Consider the following 17,794-nt stretch of genomic DNA (forward strand, 5'->3'; position numbering starts at 1 on the left):
ACATCCAGTCGTCGCGATCTGATTCTACAAGACTTGTGTACGATACATTCTGGTCTCTATTAATGAAGCATGGTGTGATCACCCGAGTCAAGAGGCCATTGTGGAAAATACTCCTTTTCAATTAAGCGCAATGCGCCGGAAATGAAATCGACATATGTGTCGCATGAAATTCATCACACTTCGAAATGATGACCTTTAATTCTCCAAAACATAACAACGGACGTATACCATTTTACTCAGGACGCACTCGGAACTTCCATTCAATGGCTCTTGCCTTCTTTCACTGTCGACATAATGACTTTATTGCATTCCGCTTTTTAAGTGCTTACCGGAATAAAAACAAACAAACATTTGCGACACATTTTCGTGTATCTTTCTCTCCTTTTCTTGATATAGTGCGTTGGTTCATTAGACCCTGCTCCCGCATGGATGAATGTGCGAGGAGAAAAAACGACTTCAAAAGGTCAACATGATTAATAGTACTGTAACCTGACAGTACAAACAACAGACATGCAGTCATTAGTTAGGTAATTAGATGGATTACCCTGTCAAACACGCTCATAATTTGTACTTCATTGATTCAGCAGCCGAAGAAGTGATTGGCCATCTTGAATCATGTGCTTGTGATGCAAATTTTGTCCTTTAAGCACATTGGTGGCATCGGTAAGAGACTCTCAGAGAGTACTCCAAACCTTGTTCATGTCTTCTTTAACAAATTCAGCAATTATACTACGCAAAGAAAGACCTCATGTCGAAATGATGGAGCGAAATAAATAAACCCAGTTCAGCCCCGGATGTAATATATCACAATATGCACATAGACCAGACCTTCACATGGCTGTTGTTTTGTTAATTTGTTTGGAACGTGATCTAACATAGATTCATGTGACAATCCATTTGTTGAGAAGGACAAAAACGAGTGAAATTGATATTCACAAGAATAAATTTCAGCAAGGTGAATGCAAATGACATGAATGACACAGTGCTGTTGTAATCACACGGTCAGGACGTGCTCGTCACACCCTGGATGCGTGACGAAAATTTTCCATCCAAGCCATGACCTCGGGTCAAGCATCAAGACGCAGTGCTCGGACCATCTCGTCACATCAGAGGTGGTGCCTTCTCCGTCGTGAACCAAGCTCGAAAAAAAAAAACGTATGGACAACATAGTTTGGAAGAGGCATGCTTCCGGATTAAGCCGCGATCAAGGGAGTGAAATCTTCCGCGACCGCCTGGGCGAGCCAAAGACAGCTTGCATCACTTTGTTGGCGACATTCCGCGTCACGCTACTGCGCCTGCGCTTTATCTGAGTCTTCGTCTTCTTGGCCTCATGCAGCTCGCGTAGCACTGTCAGGAATGCCTCGCGCACCTCCGCGCTGCCCTCGGCGGCCGACACCTCGAAGAAGTGGCATCCGTACTCCTCGGCGAGGTCACGCCCCTCCTCGGGGTTGACCTCGCGCCTGTGCTCCAGGTCAACCATGTTGCCCACGATGGCGATGGGGACGGAACAAGGGGCCTTGCAGCGCTGTAACCAGCGGATCTGGGCCTCCACCGGGCGGAATGTGTCTCGATTGCAGACGCTGTAGGTGATGACGAAGGCGTTGCCCCATCTCACGTGATCATCTCGGTGCTTTAGTAGGTCGACCTAAAGTGGGATAAAATACAATACAATGTTACTTTCCATGTGCCTCTTTGTGGCTGAACCCGACTAGTATATGTGTATGAATTTAACCCACGGGTAATGAATTCACAACCTAATTCGCTTCTTGGGTGCCGTGCGCATGCATACAAGAATAGGCCTTTTTTCATGGCTGCTTCTCCTCACACCGTACGCAACATACTTCATGATAATTACTGATGAAACGATATGATTATTCTTTACGTGCTGTCTGAATTCTCATATTCAGCCATAAACAGCCATGAATCGCACGTATCAACCAGGTTACGCATGACAAACTTGTTAGTATGTCGTGCTGATGTGAATACAATATCAATACAGTCAATTAAGAAAATGAAATTATAAATCCTGATTTGTGTGTGTGTTTGCAAACATCTCAATCCCCACGTTTTTTTAAACATTACGTGTGTGTGTGTGTGTGTGTGAGTGTGTTTGTTTGTTTGGAAAAGTGAGCAGCATTTTGGAAGCTAAACTTCCCTTATAATCTCCCTACCGATAGAGTCATCATATTGTCAACTTGAGGATGACAGATTTTAAATTTGCATCCTATTATCGTCCTTAGAATATGACACTCGTTACCATTGGGATTTTTTTTATGTGTTTTTATTTTTAGGAGGATCAATAAGAGCTAGCATCTGGAGTCAGCTAAGCTTAGGAGACCTGCAGCTTGACGTATCGGTCAGCTTTCCTTCGGCTAAGCCCCAGCTTTAGTTTGAAATCACTCACAGGTGCATCTAGTGGAAAGGAAATAATGATGACAGGAAATACCCCCTAATCTGTGGGAGAACTGGGCGCCGATTGACCACGAAAACAACCTCTCTCCTCTGTAGGGAAAGCCATAATGAACGCGATGACGTTTTATGATTGACCAAAATTGTAAATTCAGCTAAATTAATGTTTGCGATGTTAGATAGTTAGTTGCTATTGGCCATAATATCAAGATATCTGCAAGCCGAAGAGAGAAATAACGGCTAATCAACAGCGGGAACCTGACGCACATGGTTGTTGGAGCTTTCTTGACACTGTTGTTTTTCTCTCCCCTCAAGGTGAATAATTGGACAATATTTAACCTTTTTGCCGGAAAAATCAGGCATAATCGAGACAAATTAGCCTGCAGATGTGCCTAACGGATTCGCTCATATGCACAAAGTCAACGAGAAATCAGAAAAGATCAACGCTGTTTAACAAGCCCCTTTGGCTAGAGTGGGACGACAGTATCAAATATATTCAAGAGACCTATACAACGCACCTGGAATTTCAATCAAACGTTTTACGCCCTTCTGGCGTTTTAAAGCTTTATGAGAGACATCTCTCTTATTATCACTTATGCTTGAGATGGGAAGATTTTTGGGCGAATGAAAAATACAGTGATGAGTGGCGAAGGTATAGCACCGACAAGATTGGAAAAGCCTGTGTCACTACTTGAAAAAAATAGTAGAAAATACTTACCCTTGTACAAGTATCCAAGACTTCCATATTCATCTGCATGTCACTTTGAAGCACAGTTTGCTTGTACAGGAGATCTGCACAAAATAGAAATGAGAAGTAAAGAATGGTATGAATAAACATAGGATTGTTGTAATGCAACTACTCAGTGGTATTCACAGCATGGAACAAACTAGAAAAATAAAGCTTTATCATGTAAGGAAGATTTTTTATCTATCAAGAAGAAGCTGAAGATGGAAAAGAGGAAAAGAATGATTTGATAGAAAGAGGAGTTAAGATAGGAGCGAAATGAATATTCCATTGAAGGTTGACGGTCGTGCGGCGTGAAAACCAGGGAAATGAATCGTGAGGGACGGATATATTAAGATTTGGCAGATGCTTGTGTGTGTACTTTTTTGTTGGTGTGTGTGCCTGTCTGTCTGCGTGTGTGTGTGTGTGTGTGTGTGTGTGTGTGTGTGTGTGTGTGTGTGGATGTGTGACAAAATGTCTCAACAGCACCGGTCCCCCCGCCTCTCCTCATCCCAGCATACCCTCAGCGGCGTCCAGTTAACTCCTCAACTAGTCAATCCTGTCTGTTGGTTAGTTCCCACAGGCACAACTCTCAAACAACCAACATGCCTGAATGACTTGACATTTCTTCCAGGACAATCAGTACTATGAGTCATTTATGACAAGACTTACTTTTGTTTCTCCAAACCTCACTCCCATCACCCCCCCCTTTTTTTTTTCTTTCTTCTGCCTTCCCGTGATGGTACATCGAGACAATGTATAGAGAAATTGTATGTTCTGGAACGTTTTCTTCAGCAGTAATCGATCTTTGTCGGCTTATGCAAACAATCGTGCACACCACGCTTTCAAGAATTATGATTCTATCTTGTTCAGTTTGCTATGTGTGTGACTGCGGTAATCGATTTCTCTTACGAGACATCTAAGCTCCTTCTTTTAATATAGCACATTATACAATCATCCAGGATTGTACACTCTGTACTCTGATTCTAAATCTCCTCTCCTTATACGGTCTTCGCTCGAAAGCCCCATAATGCCACCAACATTTTGGTTTTATGAATATTCCTTCCTGCTAAAGTCACGTGATCTGATTGCAGTGTAGGGTTCGGCAAGATTAGTCGGACGAGCGCCGTCCCGTTGCCTCGAGTGAACCGGAAATTCCGCGCGGCGGATGCCAGGCAAGAAAATATGGATCCAACCGTACATAAAGTTAGTCGTTCTTAATCATAATCTTATTAAGGTATACCCGAGCGATGTCACTCCCCTTAGTCAACAAAGAGAGTGAGAGAGAGAGAGAGAGAGAGAGAGAGAGAGAGTGTGTGTGTGTGTGTGTGTGAAGATAGATAACAGATAATGCATAGATATAGACGGATAGAGAGACAGAGAGGTATAGCGAGTGAGCGGAAGAATGAAGGAAATACATTTAAATCGATAGGCATAATACGTCACTGGAGGGCGCTATAGAGCCCGAGGCCAGCGCGCAGTATAAAGGCTTAAAATCTTCAGAAGAAGCCCGAGCGGGTTTGGCTCCTGGCTTGTGGTGCACCCGGGGAATGTTCCCGAAATAAACGCAGCCTGTTCATACCAAGGATAAATCTGACAGGTGTTTTAATATCCCAGAGATAAAGAGCTAGGGATGGGGAGAGCTGATTTGTCGGCCCCCTTATCACTTCTTTCTTTCTTTCTCCACCTCAATCTTTCTCACCCAGCTTTCCCGTTCTTTTGATGACCAAATATTATCCATCTACACCCACAGAGAGGAAAGGTGATGAATACAAGTATACTTTATTTACATTCTATAAACTGTATCCTAGGAACGGAAATGTGACTAGGACTCAGGTAAGAACAGGTGTTTATGTATCTTAAATAGCACGCATGTCACGACACGTGCAATGGAATTGTTTATCGTCAATATTATTTGTTTAGTGACAAAAATTGTTTCTGTAGTGAACCAGAATCATTTCTTTCTGGGCGACCTTTTGTTTAAGTGTGAAAGGAGAGGAAGAGAGAGAGAGAGAGAGAGAGAGAGAAAGAGAGAGAGAGAGAGAGAGAGATAGTGGGGGAGAGGGGGTGGGTAGAGATTCGCAGATGTCCTGTGACAAGCAGAATACAACGAATAATAATTCAGCTCAAACTTTCTCAGTCTGGTCTGCATCACATGGTCTTATAGTGTAGGCGTACTTAGCGGGAAGGACTGAAGGAGCGGGGCGGGAAGGACTGAAGGAGCGGGGAGAGTGGGAGTTGAAACAAGTTCATATCTAACTTGGACAGCAGGTTGATATTTTGTGAGGCGACGGCTCGGAAAATCAAGGAAGAAGCACTGTAAAACATCGTCGGTATATAGGTGCCGCCTTTGTAAATGCTAAGCTAGTATCGCCGAGGGGAGGGGGGGGGGTGCCTATAAAAGGAGAGGTATGTTTTGATTTGCTGGCACAATCGCTATCGAGGGTTTGTTTGTGTAAGATCAAGTACTGATGTCCGCGTCTAAGTAACGCCTCTTCGAACACGTTTCTGTCTCCACAGGATGGCCCGCAGACATCGTCATTCTTCACGCCTTAGCTTGAAAAGAACCCGTAGATTTTAATAGCCTGACAGTTTTTTTTCTCTCTCTCTCTCTGAGAATTCGTTCTTCTCGTAGAGAAGCGTTGTGGAATTCAGATGTTCGAGTCATGTCATCAATGTTAAAAGGAACTTAAAGGCCGTATTGCTCACTATCCATCAGTGTTCTAGAATTTGGTGACATATGAAGAAATGCATGGGCAACAAAATCAAAAAGGCATGAAGCGAACAGTGACTTTTCTCTCTCGGTATTTTTCATGTATTCTTGCGTAAATGAATGTGCTATGTTGCCACATAAAAAGGAACATTAGTGTGTTCTGCTTGCTAAGCTGCCTACATGTGGAAACAATACCGAAACGTAAAGTACTAGTACGTGCCGGGAGCTGCACTAGATTGTAAATTGTGTGGGATCCGTACTTAAACGTGTGTTACATAAATCCGTGCCGAAATGAAACACGGTATACATGCATCTGCATTGGAACGACTACTAGTATGTTGTATGTGAGTTCCGCTCATATGGCACGCAAGCTCTTTACAGCCTATTACGATGGACGTAACTTCAGACTAGGCTGCAATGCACGTACTGAAAATGTGTACTGGATCTGAATTGAACTTGACGGGTGATCACATGTGATCATGTGACATTTTGGTGCATGCAGGGTGCATGCAACTGCAAATCGCTTATCCACCCAGCATTAATGTACCACCAAGAGTAAGCTCGTACTGAGGGGTTTTCAGGTTTCCCCATTTCTCATCAGTGTACGATAAACACACGATTGTTTAGAACTCAGCTTCCCACCACGAAACCTTCAATACACGTAAGAAACATTTTCATACTTTTGTTATCTCAATTTCTCCATTATGAAAGATGATAATCAAATTTTGATATGTCATAAGGTAAACAAGTATCATAATCATAGCAGTCCCCTACGAAAATAATTACAAAGCAAACCAGACTTCAAAAATCTAACCACAGCCAGAATCCCTTCCCTAATCACGAAAGCGTATATTTGTTTATACATTTTTGATATGATTTCTTTCTTTTTTTTTTGTTTGTTGCTATCTTTATTTTGGCTTGATATTTCTGCTCATAAATGGTCCCGATACTGGTCTATTTGCTCACCCACTGCTCTCTCGCAGACGGCTTATTTACACAGCCAGCACAGCGTTTGAGCGGGAAGGAATCTTCCGACAGATCGCAACGACAAGCACAGCATGAAAATTTTGTTTCTGTTTTTGTTAATCCTAAACTGTATGATGACAAAGGCTCCATAGGTTGCCTTCGGGGTAACATCCTTTTTACAAAGGTGTACCCTTTTATTCCAGCACTATACACCTTTGGTATTTAAACATATTATGTTAGTGTTGATGTGTTTGTTAACCCGGAGAAATTGAAAATCACTGTAAACTGTTATTTTTCAGTGATTTCCTCATCAAGAACTTGTAAGACACCAGAAAAGACTGCAAGGGGGTTCAGATAAATATGTAAGCACATTTACAGTCTCTGCTTACAAAAAACAAATACAAAACCTCCAACAAACACACACACACACACACAATCACACGAAAGTCATTTGAAACCACCTCCCTATTTATGACATCTGCGCTATTCTACTTGATCAGGTCCCGAATCATTCGAATAAACTAGTTAACAGAGAAAAAGGAGAATGAATCTAATAAAACATATATATCTAACTTCGAACCCGTATTAACGTAGTGAAGTATTAAAATCGGATACATTGTATAAACCGTGTATTGCCTGCTCGTGTTTCTGTGTCATTATTGTTTCGTTGTTGTCGTCTACTATATACTTCTTTGTTTTCGCTTTCCTTTTTTTTAAAATCTTATTTCTCTTCCCCTTTCCGTGAGGAGAGAGATGAGCTCGCCACTTCCTCAGTCTTTGCTTCCATCTTCCAGTGTCTTCGTGTTTTAGATCACATACAGAAGACTCGCCATTAGCTACTCTGAGGGATTACGCATTACAATTTCACGGAGCATCACGCCCTAATTTGTCGAAGAAGAATCATATTGCCCTCAGGCAATGGTACTGATAAGACCCCGATTCATGGCGTCATTTGCGGAATGACACATTAAATTATATCTGCCCAGGTTACGCATGCAGTGGATGTTATAGCAAATAATATTACGTTACAAGCTCCAATAGATCTTCAACAATCGCATCACAGGGCGCATTGCATGTCGTTACGACAATTACGTGTTCGCATTCTAGGCATATCACGTACCTACTTTGAGAGAGATGCAAAGACATTACTTTCAATGGTATAAAACATTATCCCCCAGCCCCCTTACCCCACCCCCACCCCAAAAAAGAAAAAGAAAAGAAAAAAATGATGTAGCTACCACGACGCCAGACAGCAGTGGTATAGCTGAGATTATAGGGGACGGTTGGCAACGATTTTTGTGTTACTTGATATAAGGCCAGACACCTATTAAGAGCCTCTTCCCCTCATCCTCTCCACCCGTCATGCCACATTATGTATATTGTTCTCCTGAGATATAGTACTCACGGGTACTACCGGGAAGATCCTGAATTAAAGGACCATGTCAAATACCCCTGAGCTACTCCGAAATGGAAAACGTCTGATCTGCCTGCATTCGCCATATCGGATTGATATGTAAGTTGCAACCGATAAAAGACGAAAACCTTGAGCGTGAAGTGTTAAACCCCTTAACAGATGATGTGAATTGCACTATTTGTGAATTATCATGTATAAAAAAGGTCCCTTGCTATTACTTCCTGCACTTAGCAGGATGCAGAAAAATGATATAAAAAAAGAAAATATATGATGCATTTTTTCATGAGGTATTCAGTCATTTGGTCATGTATAGACGAAAAGGCACCAATAGAGGTCAACATACATTTGGATTGCAGGGACCTTTTAAGGCAATGTCAGATCAAGTATATTATTTTGTGTAATTTCAGACATCAATGGCTGTCAGGCGAAAAAATAAATGCTTGTCTCGAGTCGATAATATTTATTTTGCTTCTCCCATGTTATTCACATGGTATTTTTACTTGTCAACATGAAGAGATGTCAAGAGTATATCAAATGGTGGGTGATTTTAGGGGAAAACACGAAAATGTACAAGTCAATTCATCATTCATAATCATCATCAACTCATTTCTTATTCGTTTTCAGTATCACTTGAGGTCACTAATCTCAAGAGCCCGTAATGGCTAAAACCTTAGAAACATTGATTTCAATATTCACCAACTATTACCATACTGATACTATATGTACATTGACATTACTTTTTCGATATTGCTACAAAGAGAGAGAGAGGGGGGGGGGTAGAGAGAAAGACATCGAAAAAGAGAAAGAGAGGGAGAGAAAGAGATAGAGAAAGTTCTATCAGAATGAAGGAAAAAAAAGTAATATCGAGATGCGGCTGTAGATGTACTCACCGGAATCACTTTCGTATTCTCCAATGTACCTCCGGGTCAGAAACCTCACTGTGACAGCTACACGATACGATGACACAAGAGAAAAGAGAAATAGAAAAGGAAGTTGAGATTTAGGATACATAATACATACTAAATACTACATAATACATAATGCACAGTACATAATACATCATAATATAATACATAATGCATAATACGGAATACATGATACATAAGACATAATGCACAATGCATAACACACAATACAAATACTCAATAAGTGCACTATTTTGTCTCTCATAAGAAAAATCGTTTAGATTGAATCAGAGAAAATAAAGTGACAGTTAGTCAGTTATGACTGGGTCAAGTATAATGTACGCAGTTTGATAGTGTATTTGTATAATACTTTTGTAGAAGGTAACATTTTCTTCTGGACATTGCATTATGTCATATGGCACTTTGAAAACAGGTATATACATTATATAAAACATGATTTACATAAATATACTTATTATGGTGGCGAAGGTATGGTATTGACGTAATAACACCGATAGTCACGATTGTCTCTTTTTCTTTCCGATCTGAAAAGAATTCACTTTTTCTTTTTTTTTTGTACTTCTATTTCAATGACACAAACAACATTTTAATATCGGGTAAAGCAAAATGCACAAATTCAATTTTGATAGACAAGCATAAACAGATAGATGTCTCATCGGATTCTAAAAGTAGAGCACCTAAAGTGCTTTGATCTCAAACTCCTTCCAGTCAAGTGCTCAATATCTTGAATCAATGTACAGATTCTGCGTCAGCTGATCGGCCATAAAATTTGTCACCGCCTCGCACTGACAAACGTAAATTAATCGCGAACACAAAAGAACCATATGCACGCACAAACAGATCTTGACCAGCTCGTGTTGATTATTTAAAGCACCCACGTTGCAGAGAGAGAGAGAGGGGGGGGGGGGGAGGGGGAGGATGCGAGTAAGGTGTTAATAGTCGGCCCACTTCACGTACGCCGATTGTGTACGAAGGGTATGGACGTCACACTGCAATCAACCTCGTACCGTTTCGCGCTTCTCTTGGCATGCCTGGATAACGTATCGTTTTTTCACAATTTGCACACTTTTACCTCCGATTCGGCGTTCACGTATCACAAAAAAACAAAAAAGAGATAGAGACGAATGAGGGCAGAGGAAGGACACTATCAACCCTCAGATTACATCTTGAGGCCTAAACCAGAGGTCACGTCCCCCCCCCCCGCTCTTGAATCGCATTGCCTCTATCTTCCCTGAATATGTAGTGTCCAATCTCAATCACTCTCTAGAAAGATATATTACGTCACTACGTAGACCATAATTATATAGCAGGTAAGTGTTTAACTGTACACAGATATATCATACATAATAATATATACATAATGTGTACGTGGTACACACACACAGCATAGAATATTATAATACAGACGAATTGCGAAATTTAAGAATTGATGGTATACAGACGTACAGCACCACACCCCACACACTTATACACAATACACATATTAGATAATAATTTAGAAGTATAATCTATATATTAGTAAACTATGTGTTTGTACATTATCAAATCGGTTTCATGACATTTGCTCCTGCGACAATAGGTCCCATGAAATATCTGCACGCTAAGCCAAACATAAATTCTATCCACAAACTTAACCCTGGACCTATCAATACAAATCAATAGAGGAAGCGTGATTTGTGTCTAGACAATCTATAAGAAAAAAATATATATATGTATATATATATATATATATATATATATATATATATATATATATATATATATATATACATATATAACATGCACGGTGCTTTACTCTTCGTCCTTACTATATTGCTAATAACCTAGGCGGAATACTAATGCACGAAAAAGATGGATTACACTTTTCATCATAGGATACATTCTGGAGGGATCACGTCGGCAGAGTGACAACCTATTTGATAGGCATGAAAGCGAGATCTAACGGCGAATTCTAGGAAGATGATGACCTTTTGGAGATCGTGACGGACTTGCACTCGTTACCATGACAACAGCATGTGCGCTGCGATGATACCAAGGCGTGCTTGTTGTAATCATTTTGTCATCCAGGTATGCTCCAAAATAAATGATCATTAGGTGGAGTATCTGATGAGGTCTTCACTCTCTGTTCTTTTAACAAACCTAACATGTCCAGGGGGAAGGTTAAGACAGAAATCACCTTCTTGTTATTGAATTGGATAATGAAATTTGACTGCATATACTACGTTGGAGAACATCAGAAGGAACTCGTTATATCAAATTAGTCTGAATGACATCAGAAAGAAATTCATGAACAAATTGCCAATTTGAGAGAGAGAGAGAAAGGGGAACTCCAAACTTGTAAACCATAAGTTTTAAAGTCGTTTATAATAAGGAAATTAAGGCGCTTTTGAAATCCTGCAACAGAAGCACACAGCTACAGGCCTGTTTGAAAAACAAAGGGTTCGACTATTCATAACCTTTCTTCTGATACAATGAAGGTGAATAGTAGAAAATATTATTAAAAGATACCGTACCAAACGCAGAGAAAGCAGATTTCTGGGATTTGTTGGATTAAGGCACGGAATTATCATGCCGCAAGGCAAATTATCCAAAGAGCTCAGGGACATTAAACGGAAATATATACCTCTATAACTCTCCTCCCCCAACACACACACACAAAAAAAAAAACAAACAAACAAGGAAAGTGAGATCCGTGAATCGTGCCGATGAAATTGTTGTTGCAGCACCCGACACCAATCATCGCAGACAGTCGCTTCATAGCATGGATTGCTAGGATCTGTGCCAACTCAACATCGAAACCAAGACAAAATTATGCCCGTTTTCGAAGGAACGTGATCCGTGTGAGACTTAATAATACATATGAAAATGGTAACGTCACGGTACAATATTCTATGCCAACGAAATCGACACGCTCGGACAAACTTTCCAGAATCTAGCCGCGCGTCTCATGAACGTACAAGTCGCTATTTAAAGATAATGATCGTTTTTCATGCGTGCCTTGAGAAATTTGTGCATGTGTATATTCTGGAGGTGTCTATCATAGTCTTTGTGTCTCACACACAATAACAACAGCCGAATTCTCCTCGCTATTTCTTTAACTGGTCTGAGATAAGTCCCAGAATAGGATCTAACGCTGATGTGAAACAATTTTCTGAGCGCTTGACCTGTGGAGGTAGACAACAAGCTATTAGTCACACGAAACCGCCAATTTGAAAAGTGAATTGCGGGTACTTGGTTATTGTTCTCGAACGCCGGTAAAGATGATAATGTGATATGCTGCCGTTCAAATATTATTATCGTCAAACCTTCAGTGTGGCTGACGCACAAGCCTCTATCTTTTCTCTTATAAAACGCACATCACAACAGCGCCTGGAGGTCCTCCAGAGCGTTTGACAAAACAGAAAATCGACAATCACACAAGTATCTTTCTCCCTATACAATTGGTCTTTAGAATAAGGGGAAAATCTCAGGAATGGCATTCGATAAGGCCATCGGTGTGAGTTTCAAAATAGAGAGATTCTTTTTCTCCGGGCATTCTTCCTTAATTGAACGATCAAATACAGCCAGGTACATGAACGCATGATTGACGGGGGGAGGGGGAGGGAGTGAACATACCCGCTCTCTTCCTCTCTCTCTCCCTCTCTTTCCCGCGAGAGATGTAAGAACGAGAAGATGCAAATCTCGACATTTTCGTCTTCCTCGTGCGTTTTGACGATGGCGATGTAAAATTCGTTCGGCAGCGTTTATTGATTACCGATTCTTCAAGTTATTTCCGACGGCTCTCTGCAGAAAGCGGTACCGCGCAAAAAGTGTGTCAATTCGCATGGATGTTATTTGGGATTCTCCTTCGTCACCGTCCCTCCCCGCTCTCCCACCCTCCCAAGGACATTGAGGGGGTAAAGACGCTCGTCCGACCCCTTTCTGAGTCTCTTTCCTTCTACCCCCGCAGGCACTTTTTCGATTGGAGGAGTTGTTTACCAATATTTAGACATTCACAGCTGAAAACGAGGATTTCGGATCGAAAGCCGAGCATGTTGCGTTGGTGTTGAACGTGCGGAACAAAACCGCGATCATTTAACGGTCTAGTTCTTGGGAAATAGTGTCCCCTCAACCTGTCTCGGCAAAGTCTTTACAGAAAGAGTAAAAATTACTCACTACACACACACACAGCTGCAGATCGACTCGGCGCCGGGTTCAAATATTATCTTGTAGCGAGAGAGGGGAATTGTTCCTTTTCACGTTTTCTTCCTTTCTGAATTTTGATGAATGACATTTTTTTTTCTATCATTTTGATGAATAACCCATCAGGACATGAGTACTGCGTCAATAACGTGCCTCTTCGAAATTTCATGAACAGTTTCAAAGTATTTCATTCGTGCCGATGCAACATAACAAGTGGAGCCACAGCACATTTTACAACTAAAAAAAAAACATACTTCCGTTTCCGCATCCTAAAGTTCAGATTGGTGTTTAAATAATATGCCCAACTTTCTTCCGAGAATCGCATCTCGGATCTCGTAGTGAAGAATTTCAACTGATTATCTTGATGGTCGTTCCCAAAGACCTTGTGAGCAACGTCATCCAAGCCTCAACCAGGGACTTAACTTCCGTCCTCCCGGTTTCAATTGCTCTGCACCCTCTTCCCGATCTCCATCTCCTTCCTTCCTCCTTCTTTTTTTTCTTTCTCCTCCTCTTTTTTTTTCTGCTCGTTTACCTTCCCCATTCTCTCTTCACCTCTCTGATTTTTTTCGGATCGCCTCCAGCCGGGATGAAATTCTGGGTCGAAAATGGGGGCGCACGCTCGGGTGGCGCTCGGGCTCACAGGCCGAGTTGGTAATGGCGGAGAGATCGTCATATGTCGCAGCCTGATTAGACAAACTCGATCCGCCATAATTTCATTACGTCGCTTGCTGAGTTTGTTATCTTTTTGTACGCGTCGCCGCATCCGTTTCGTTGGATTTTGTATAATGTCGCCTCTATATGCTTCGGTTCCCGTAACGACATCGCAGTGCAAAAGTTGTGGGTTTCAAACATAAACGGTACAAAATACAAGCTCACCATGATGATGAAAACAGGTGCATTATGTATGGCATTGATCGGGAATGAATATGTAACCAAACTACCTACAATGTGTCTTTTTTCACCCATGTCCCTTCTAAACTATCTATCGCATCGAAGATCATGTCTTACACAACTTTTCATGCATATCTTTAACGATTGACAACATTTCTATAACTGACAGCAATCCACCAATTTGGTACACCTATATAATCTTACATAATCCTGTACATATATGTATGTATATATATGTATATATATATATATATATATATGTATATACATTCATATATAAGAAATTATTGCAAAAATATCATGAAAATAACATGTCTTTATCGTCACTGGCTTTACTCACCATCTAATTGTAATAGTAAGCTACGGAAAAAAATACGTAATGTCTTCTTTTCGAGTGTACAGGTGGAATTTTTGGCAACCATTAATTGCGAAAGGTTTTGACGTCAAAATCTAACATCCTGATTGACCAGTATAGTTCACCAGCTGTGGCTTGTTTATCTCCTCTCTAACACTTGTCTAATGAGGTTTGCATAACCTTAAGTTTATGTTGTGGTTGTTCCGCCCTTTGGCGGTTATCCGTTCTGATTTCGTATTCTATAATTAGTATGTATTTTTAACGTGTCTCAGGTGCGCAATACTATATCAAACTGGAAAAGTTTATGTCGTAACGCCTCCGTCATCACTGGAAGCATCCCGACGCTGACTGACTGGTACTACTGAAGTTTGTTTGTTCGTTTTATTTCCATAGTTAAAAATCAACATATTCAATGCAGTAGGAAAATGTTTGCATTTAAAGAGTTCAAGGAAAAAACGTCAACGGAGGGTACAGCCAATTTTCAGTAGTGACGATGACTGTCATTCCTGGTCTTCCATGAGGATGTGTTAAAAAAAAATAAATGAAGTGGTAAATCGAGCAGCGACATGCCATGAGAAATGAAAAGTGCAAATTAATCTATGGTTATAACGATGAGCTTGCTCAGACTCAAATGATTATGCCCTTATCCACACAAAGGTGATGGCATCTGAAATTCCACTTTTATTGTATAGGCCTGGCCTGGAATGTGTTCATCGTGGCTACCTAAATCTTAATATAAAGAAAAAAATAATAATCTTTATCAACTTTTGCGACGATTACTCAGTCAAAAATCGCACAGGGTAATGAGACAATATCCTCCTCCTTTCCCATTCAAACAGACAGAAAGACAAACTCACATTCACACACACACACACACACATACACGCACTACACTCACGTACTAACTCATAGCGCCATGCACCCACGGAAGGCAAAGTATTTTCGCAGAGCAAATATGCTAACGGAATGACATCGGGGAAAAGTAGTGATATTTGCGTTCGAACGATTTGAGCAGCTCTGCCGAAACTGGAGCGGAAGACGGCGAAGCTGCACTTATCTTTCTCTTTCCAAGATAGAAAGGCAGCCCTCGATGAAATTCGCAAACGATCTTTAAGTTTCATTAACAAATTTTGTGCGGGCGTGTTGGTAATACCACAGGTACACGATCCAATTCCGCGCAACAGTGCCCTACGAATATGCAAGTATTACTTGCCATGACTCTATCCAAAGAATGTAAAATTGAAGTGAAACATACTATGTATGTACACCTTTACGCGCTAAAAATGTGTGAAAGATCGCGCCATAATAACACAATTTCAGTATTGGTAACAACGAAAACGCGAAACATTAGCCAAAATGCTTCGCCTGAAGTATTATATTCTCAGAGCTGTACCCAATCACGGTTGCCGTGAGATGTTTTATTGTCGATTAAGTCGATTTCGATAATTATATCGGGACGTAGCGGTGTCCATCGAGCGCGAGAGTGATGTTTTAGCTTTAATAGGAATGCAATGTGTTTGCGTAGATCAATGCGCGTATCGTGTGGCATATCATAATATTGTCGTATTGGTGAATGGATCGTTTTAATGTACAATAAACTTCGATAGGAACCATTTTTATTTTCTCCACTTCCTAGCTAAATACAATTGTAGAAGTACATAGACACTCATCACCAGACATTCGTATTGTAATAATAATTAGGAATTCAAATTTCTTATCTATGATATCAAACAATATCATTTCATATCATATCATTTCAGATATCATGAATTAAAAATAAAAAACTTCATTCAATGAAGTGATGGTACGAAAGGTATCGGTGAGTCCCTTAGGAATTATCTGTGTCTTATATGATTGTGGTATAATATCCTTGTTATCATGCTTTTCACTTGTAAGATTCTAGCTCCCACTGGTCGTGGGGTCATGTGTACAATACTTTGCCTCCATCTTCAAGACGCTCCATTACCAGTAGAAGATTAATTGTGCACACTAACACTATGAAAGGTTAACCTTAGTCAAATTCTGATGCGGAAGCAGCTATCGCGAATCCTACCACGCAAAGTCGAGACTTTTGCCCAATTCTACTGTTTTCTTCCGAACTGTATATGGGTTGGTTTGTAAAAAAAAAAAAAATGATGCAAAGGGCTTTTAGGCCGTCCGAACCGGTTTGCCGTCGGTTTCCGGCGTAAGTGGATGTTTTATTTTCTGTCGGTGCCTGCCGTGTGGAGGTTGAATAGATAGACCAACGCTGGTGGTTTGATGTATATCCACACATTGCACTCCCATTTCAGAGTACTTTCACTTCGGAAGTAAGTCCTCACCCCCCCCCCCCAATTCTAGATTTGTCCATATATGAAGATCTTTATATTCTAGATCCCAGAAGCTTTCCTGCAAAGTAAACTAACGTTACGATTCCGAAGAAAATGAGCGTATATGAATGCAATCATTGCTCTCAACTTCTCCCCTACTCTCGCTTTGTGTGTGTGCGCGTGTGTGTATCACCGTTTTTATCTCTGAAGTGCATTTTCTATCGACCCTGATTGATATATCCATTAGTTTGACTGCCTAACTCGGTTTCTTCTCCGCGCGCATGATCTATACTCTTGATTCGCAGAAGGCGGTATGTCAATTTTTAGGGCAACCGCTTCAATTTGGCCTGCGATCTCGTCAGGCAGTGGCATCACCGAAAAGAGAGTATGCGATGTGTAGCACTCTGTGATCTCCTGCATTATAGTCCCTTTTACTGCAGCCCTGTCCAGTGCTTACCCCCTCCCAACGATCCAAACGGCATCACTATTTTCAAGTGCAGCGGATTGTCCAACACTAATTGTCTAGGTAACAGTAATGGGTATCATCAGAGTATTTCCAATATACCCAGAGCCAACTTGAGTCACAAAAGGACATAAATTCATAGACTATTCTTACATCTAATCAGGCATTGGCAATTAGTCCATCTAAGCGTACGGAAGTGGTATTCTGTTTCTTTGTTTGTTTGTTTGTTTCTTATACGTCTTTCTTCCTCATGCACCCATACATGATAAATAGGAGCATTCGATATTGTTGACGTGCGTGTTATCCTGCAAGATTGATCAGATTGAAAGGTAAGTACAGAACTTGCGGGGAGCGAGTTTTTAGTTCAGGAAAGGCAAATGGTTTTATGACCAAGCCGCAAAAAGACGAACATATAGCCACAAAACACACTTATCTGCTTTCC

At 40.9% G+C, this 17,794-nt stretch overlaps 1 protein-coding gene across 1 annotated transcript in view; it reads right to left on the minus strand.

The window, feature by feature from the left end:
• Positions 1-1,204: 1,204 nt before the first annotated feature.
• LOC139720706 (ras-related and estrogen-regulated growth inhibitor-like) overlaps positions 1,205-17,794 on the minus strand; it is a 38,235-nt gene continuing 21,645 nt past the window's right edge. The window contains exons 2-4 of the mRNA XM_071632061.1: positions 9,117-9,173; positions 3,128-3,201; positions 1,205-1,645 (exon numbers count right to left, since the gene is read on the minus strand). Coding sequence (XP_071488162.1) covers positions 1,205-1,645; positions 3,128-3,201; positions 9,117-9,173 — 572 coding nt within the window. The remainder of the gene's footprint in view (positions 1,646-3,127; positions 3,202-9,116; positions 9,174-17,794) is intronic.

The sequence above is a fragment of the Diadema antillarum genome, unplaced genomic scaffold (assembly GCF_040938485.1).
Source record: "Diadema antillarum isolate AM-2024a unplaced genomic scaffold, OU_Dant_1.0 scf00000132, whole genome shotgun sequence".
In the NCBI taxonomy this organism is placed as follows: Eukaryota; Metazoa; Echinodermata; class Echinoidea; order Diadematoida; family Diadematidae; genus Diadema; species Diadema antillarum.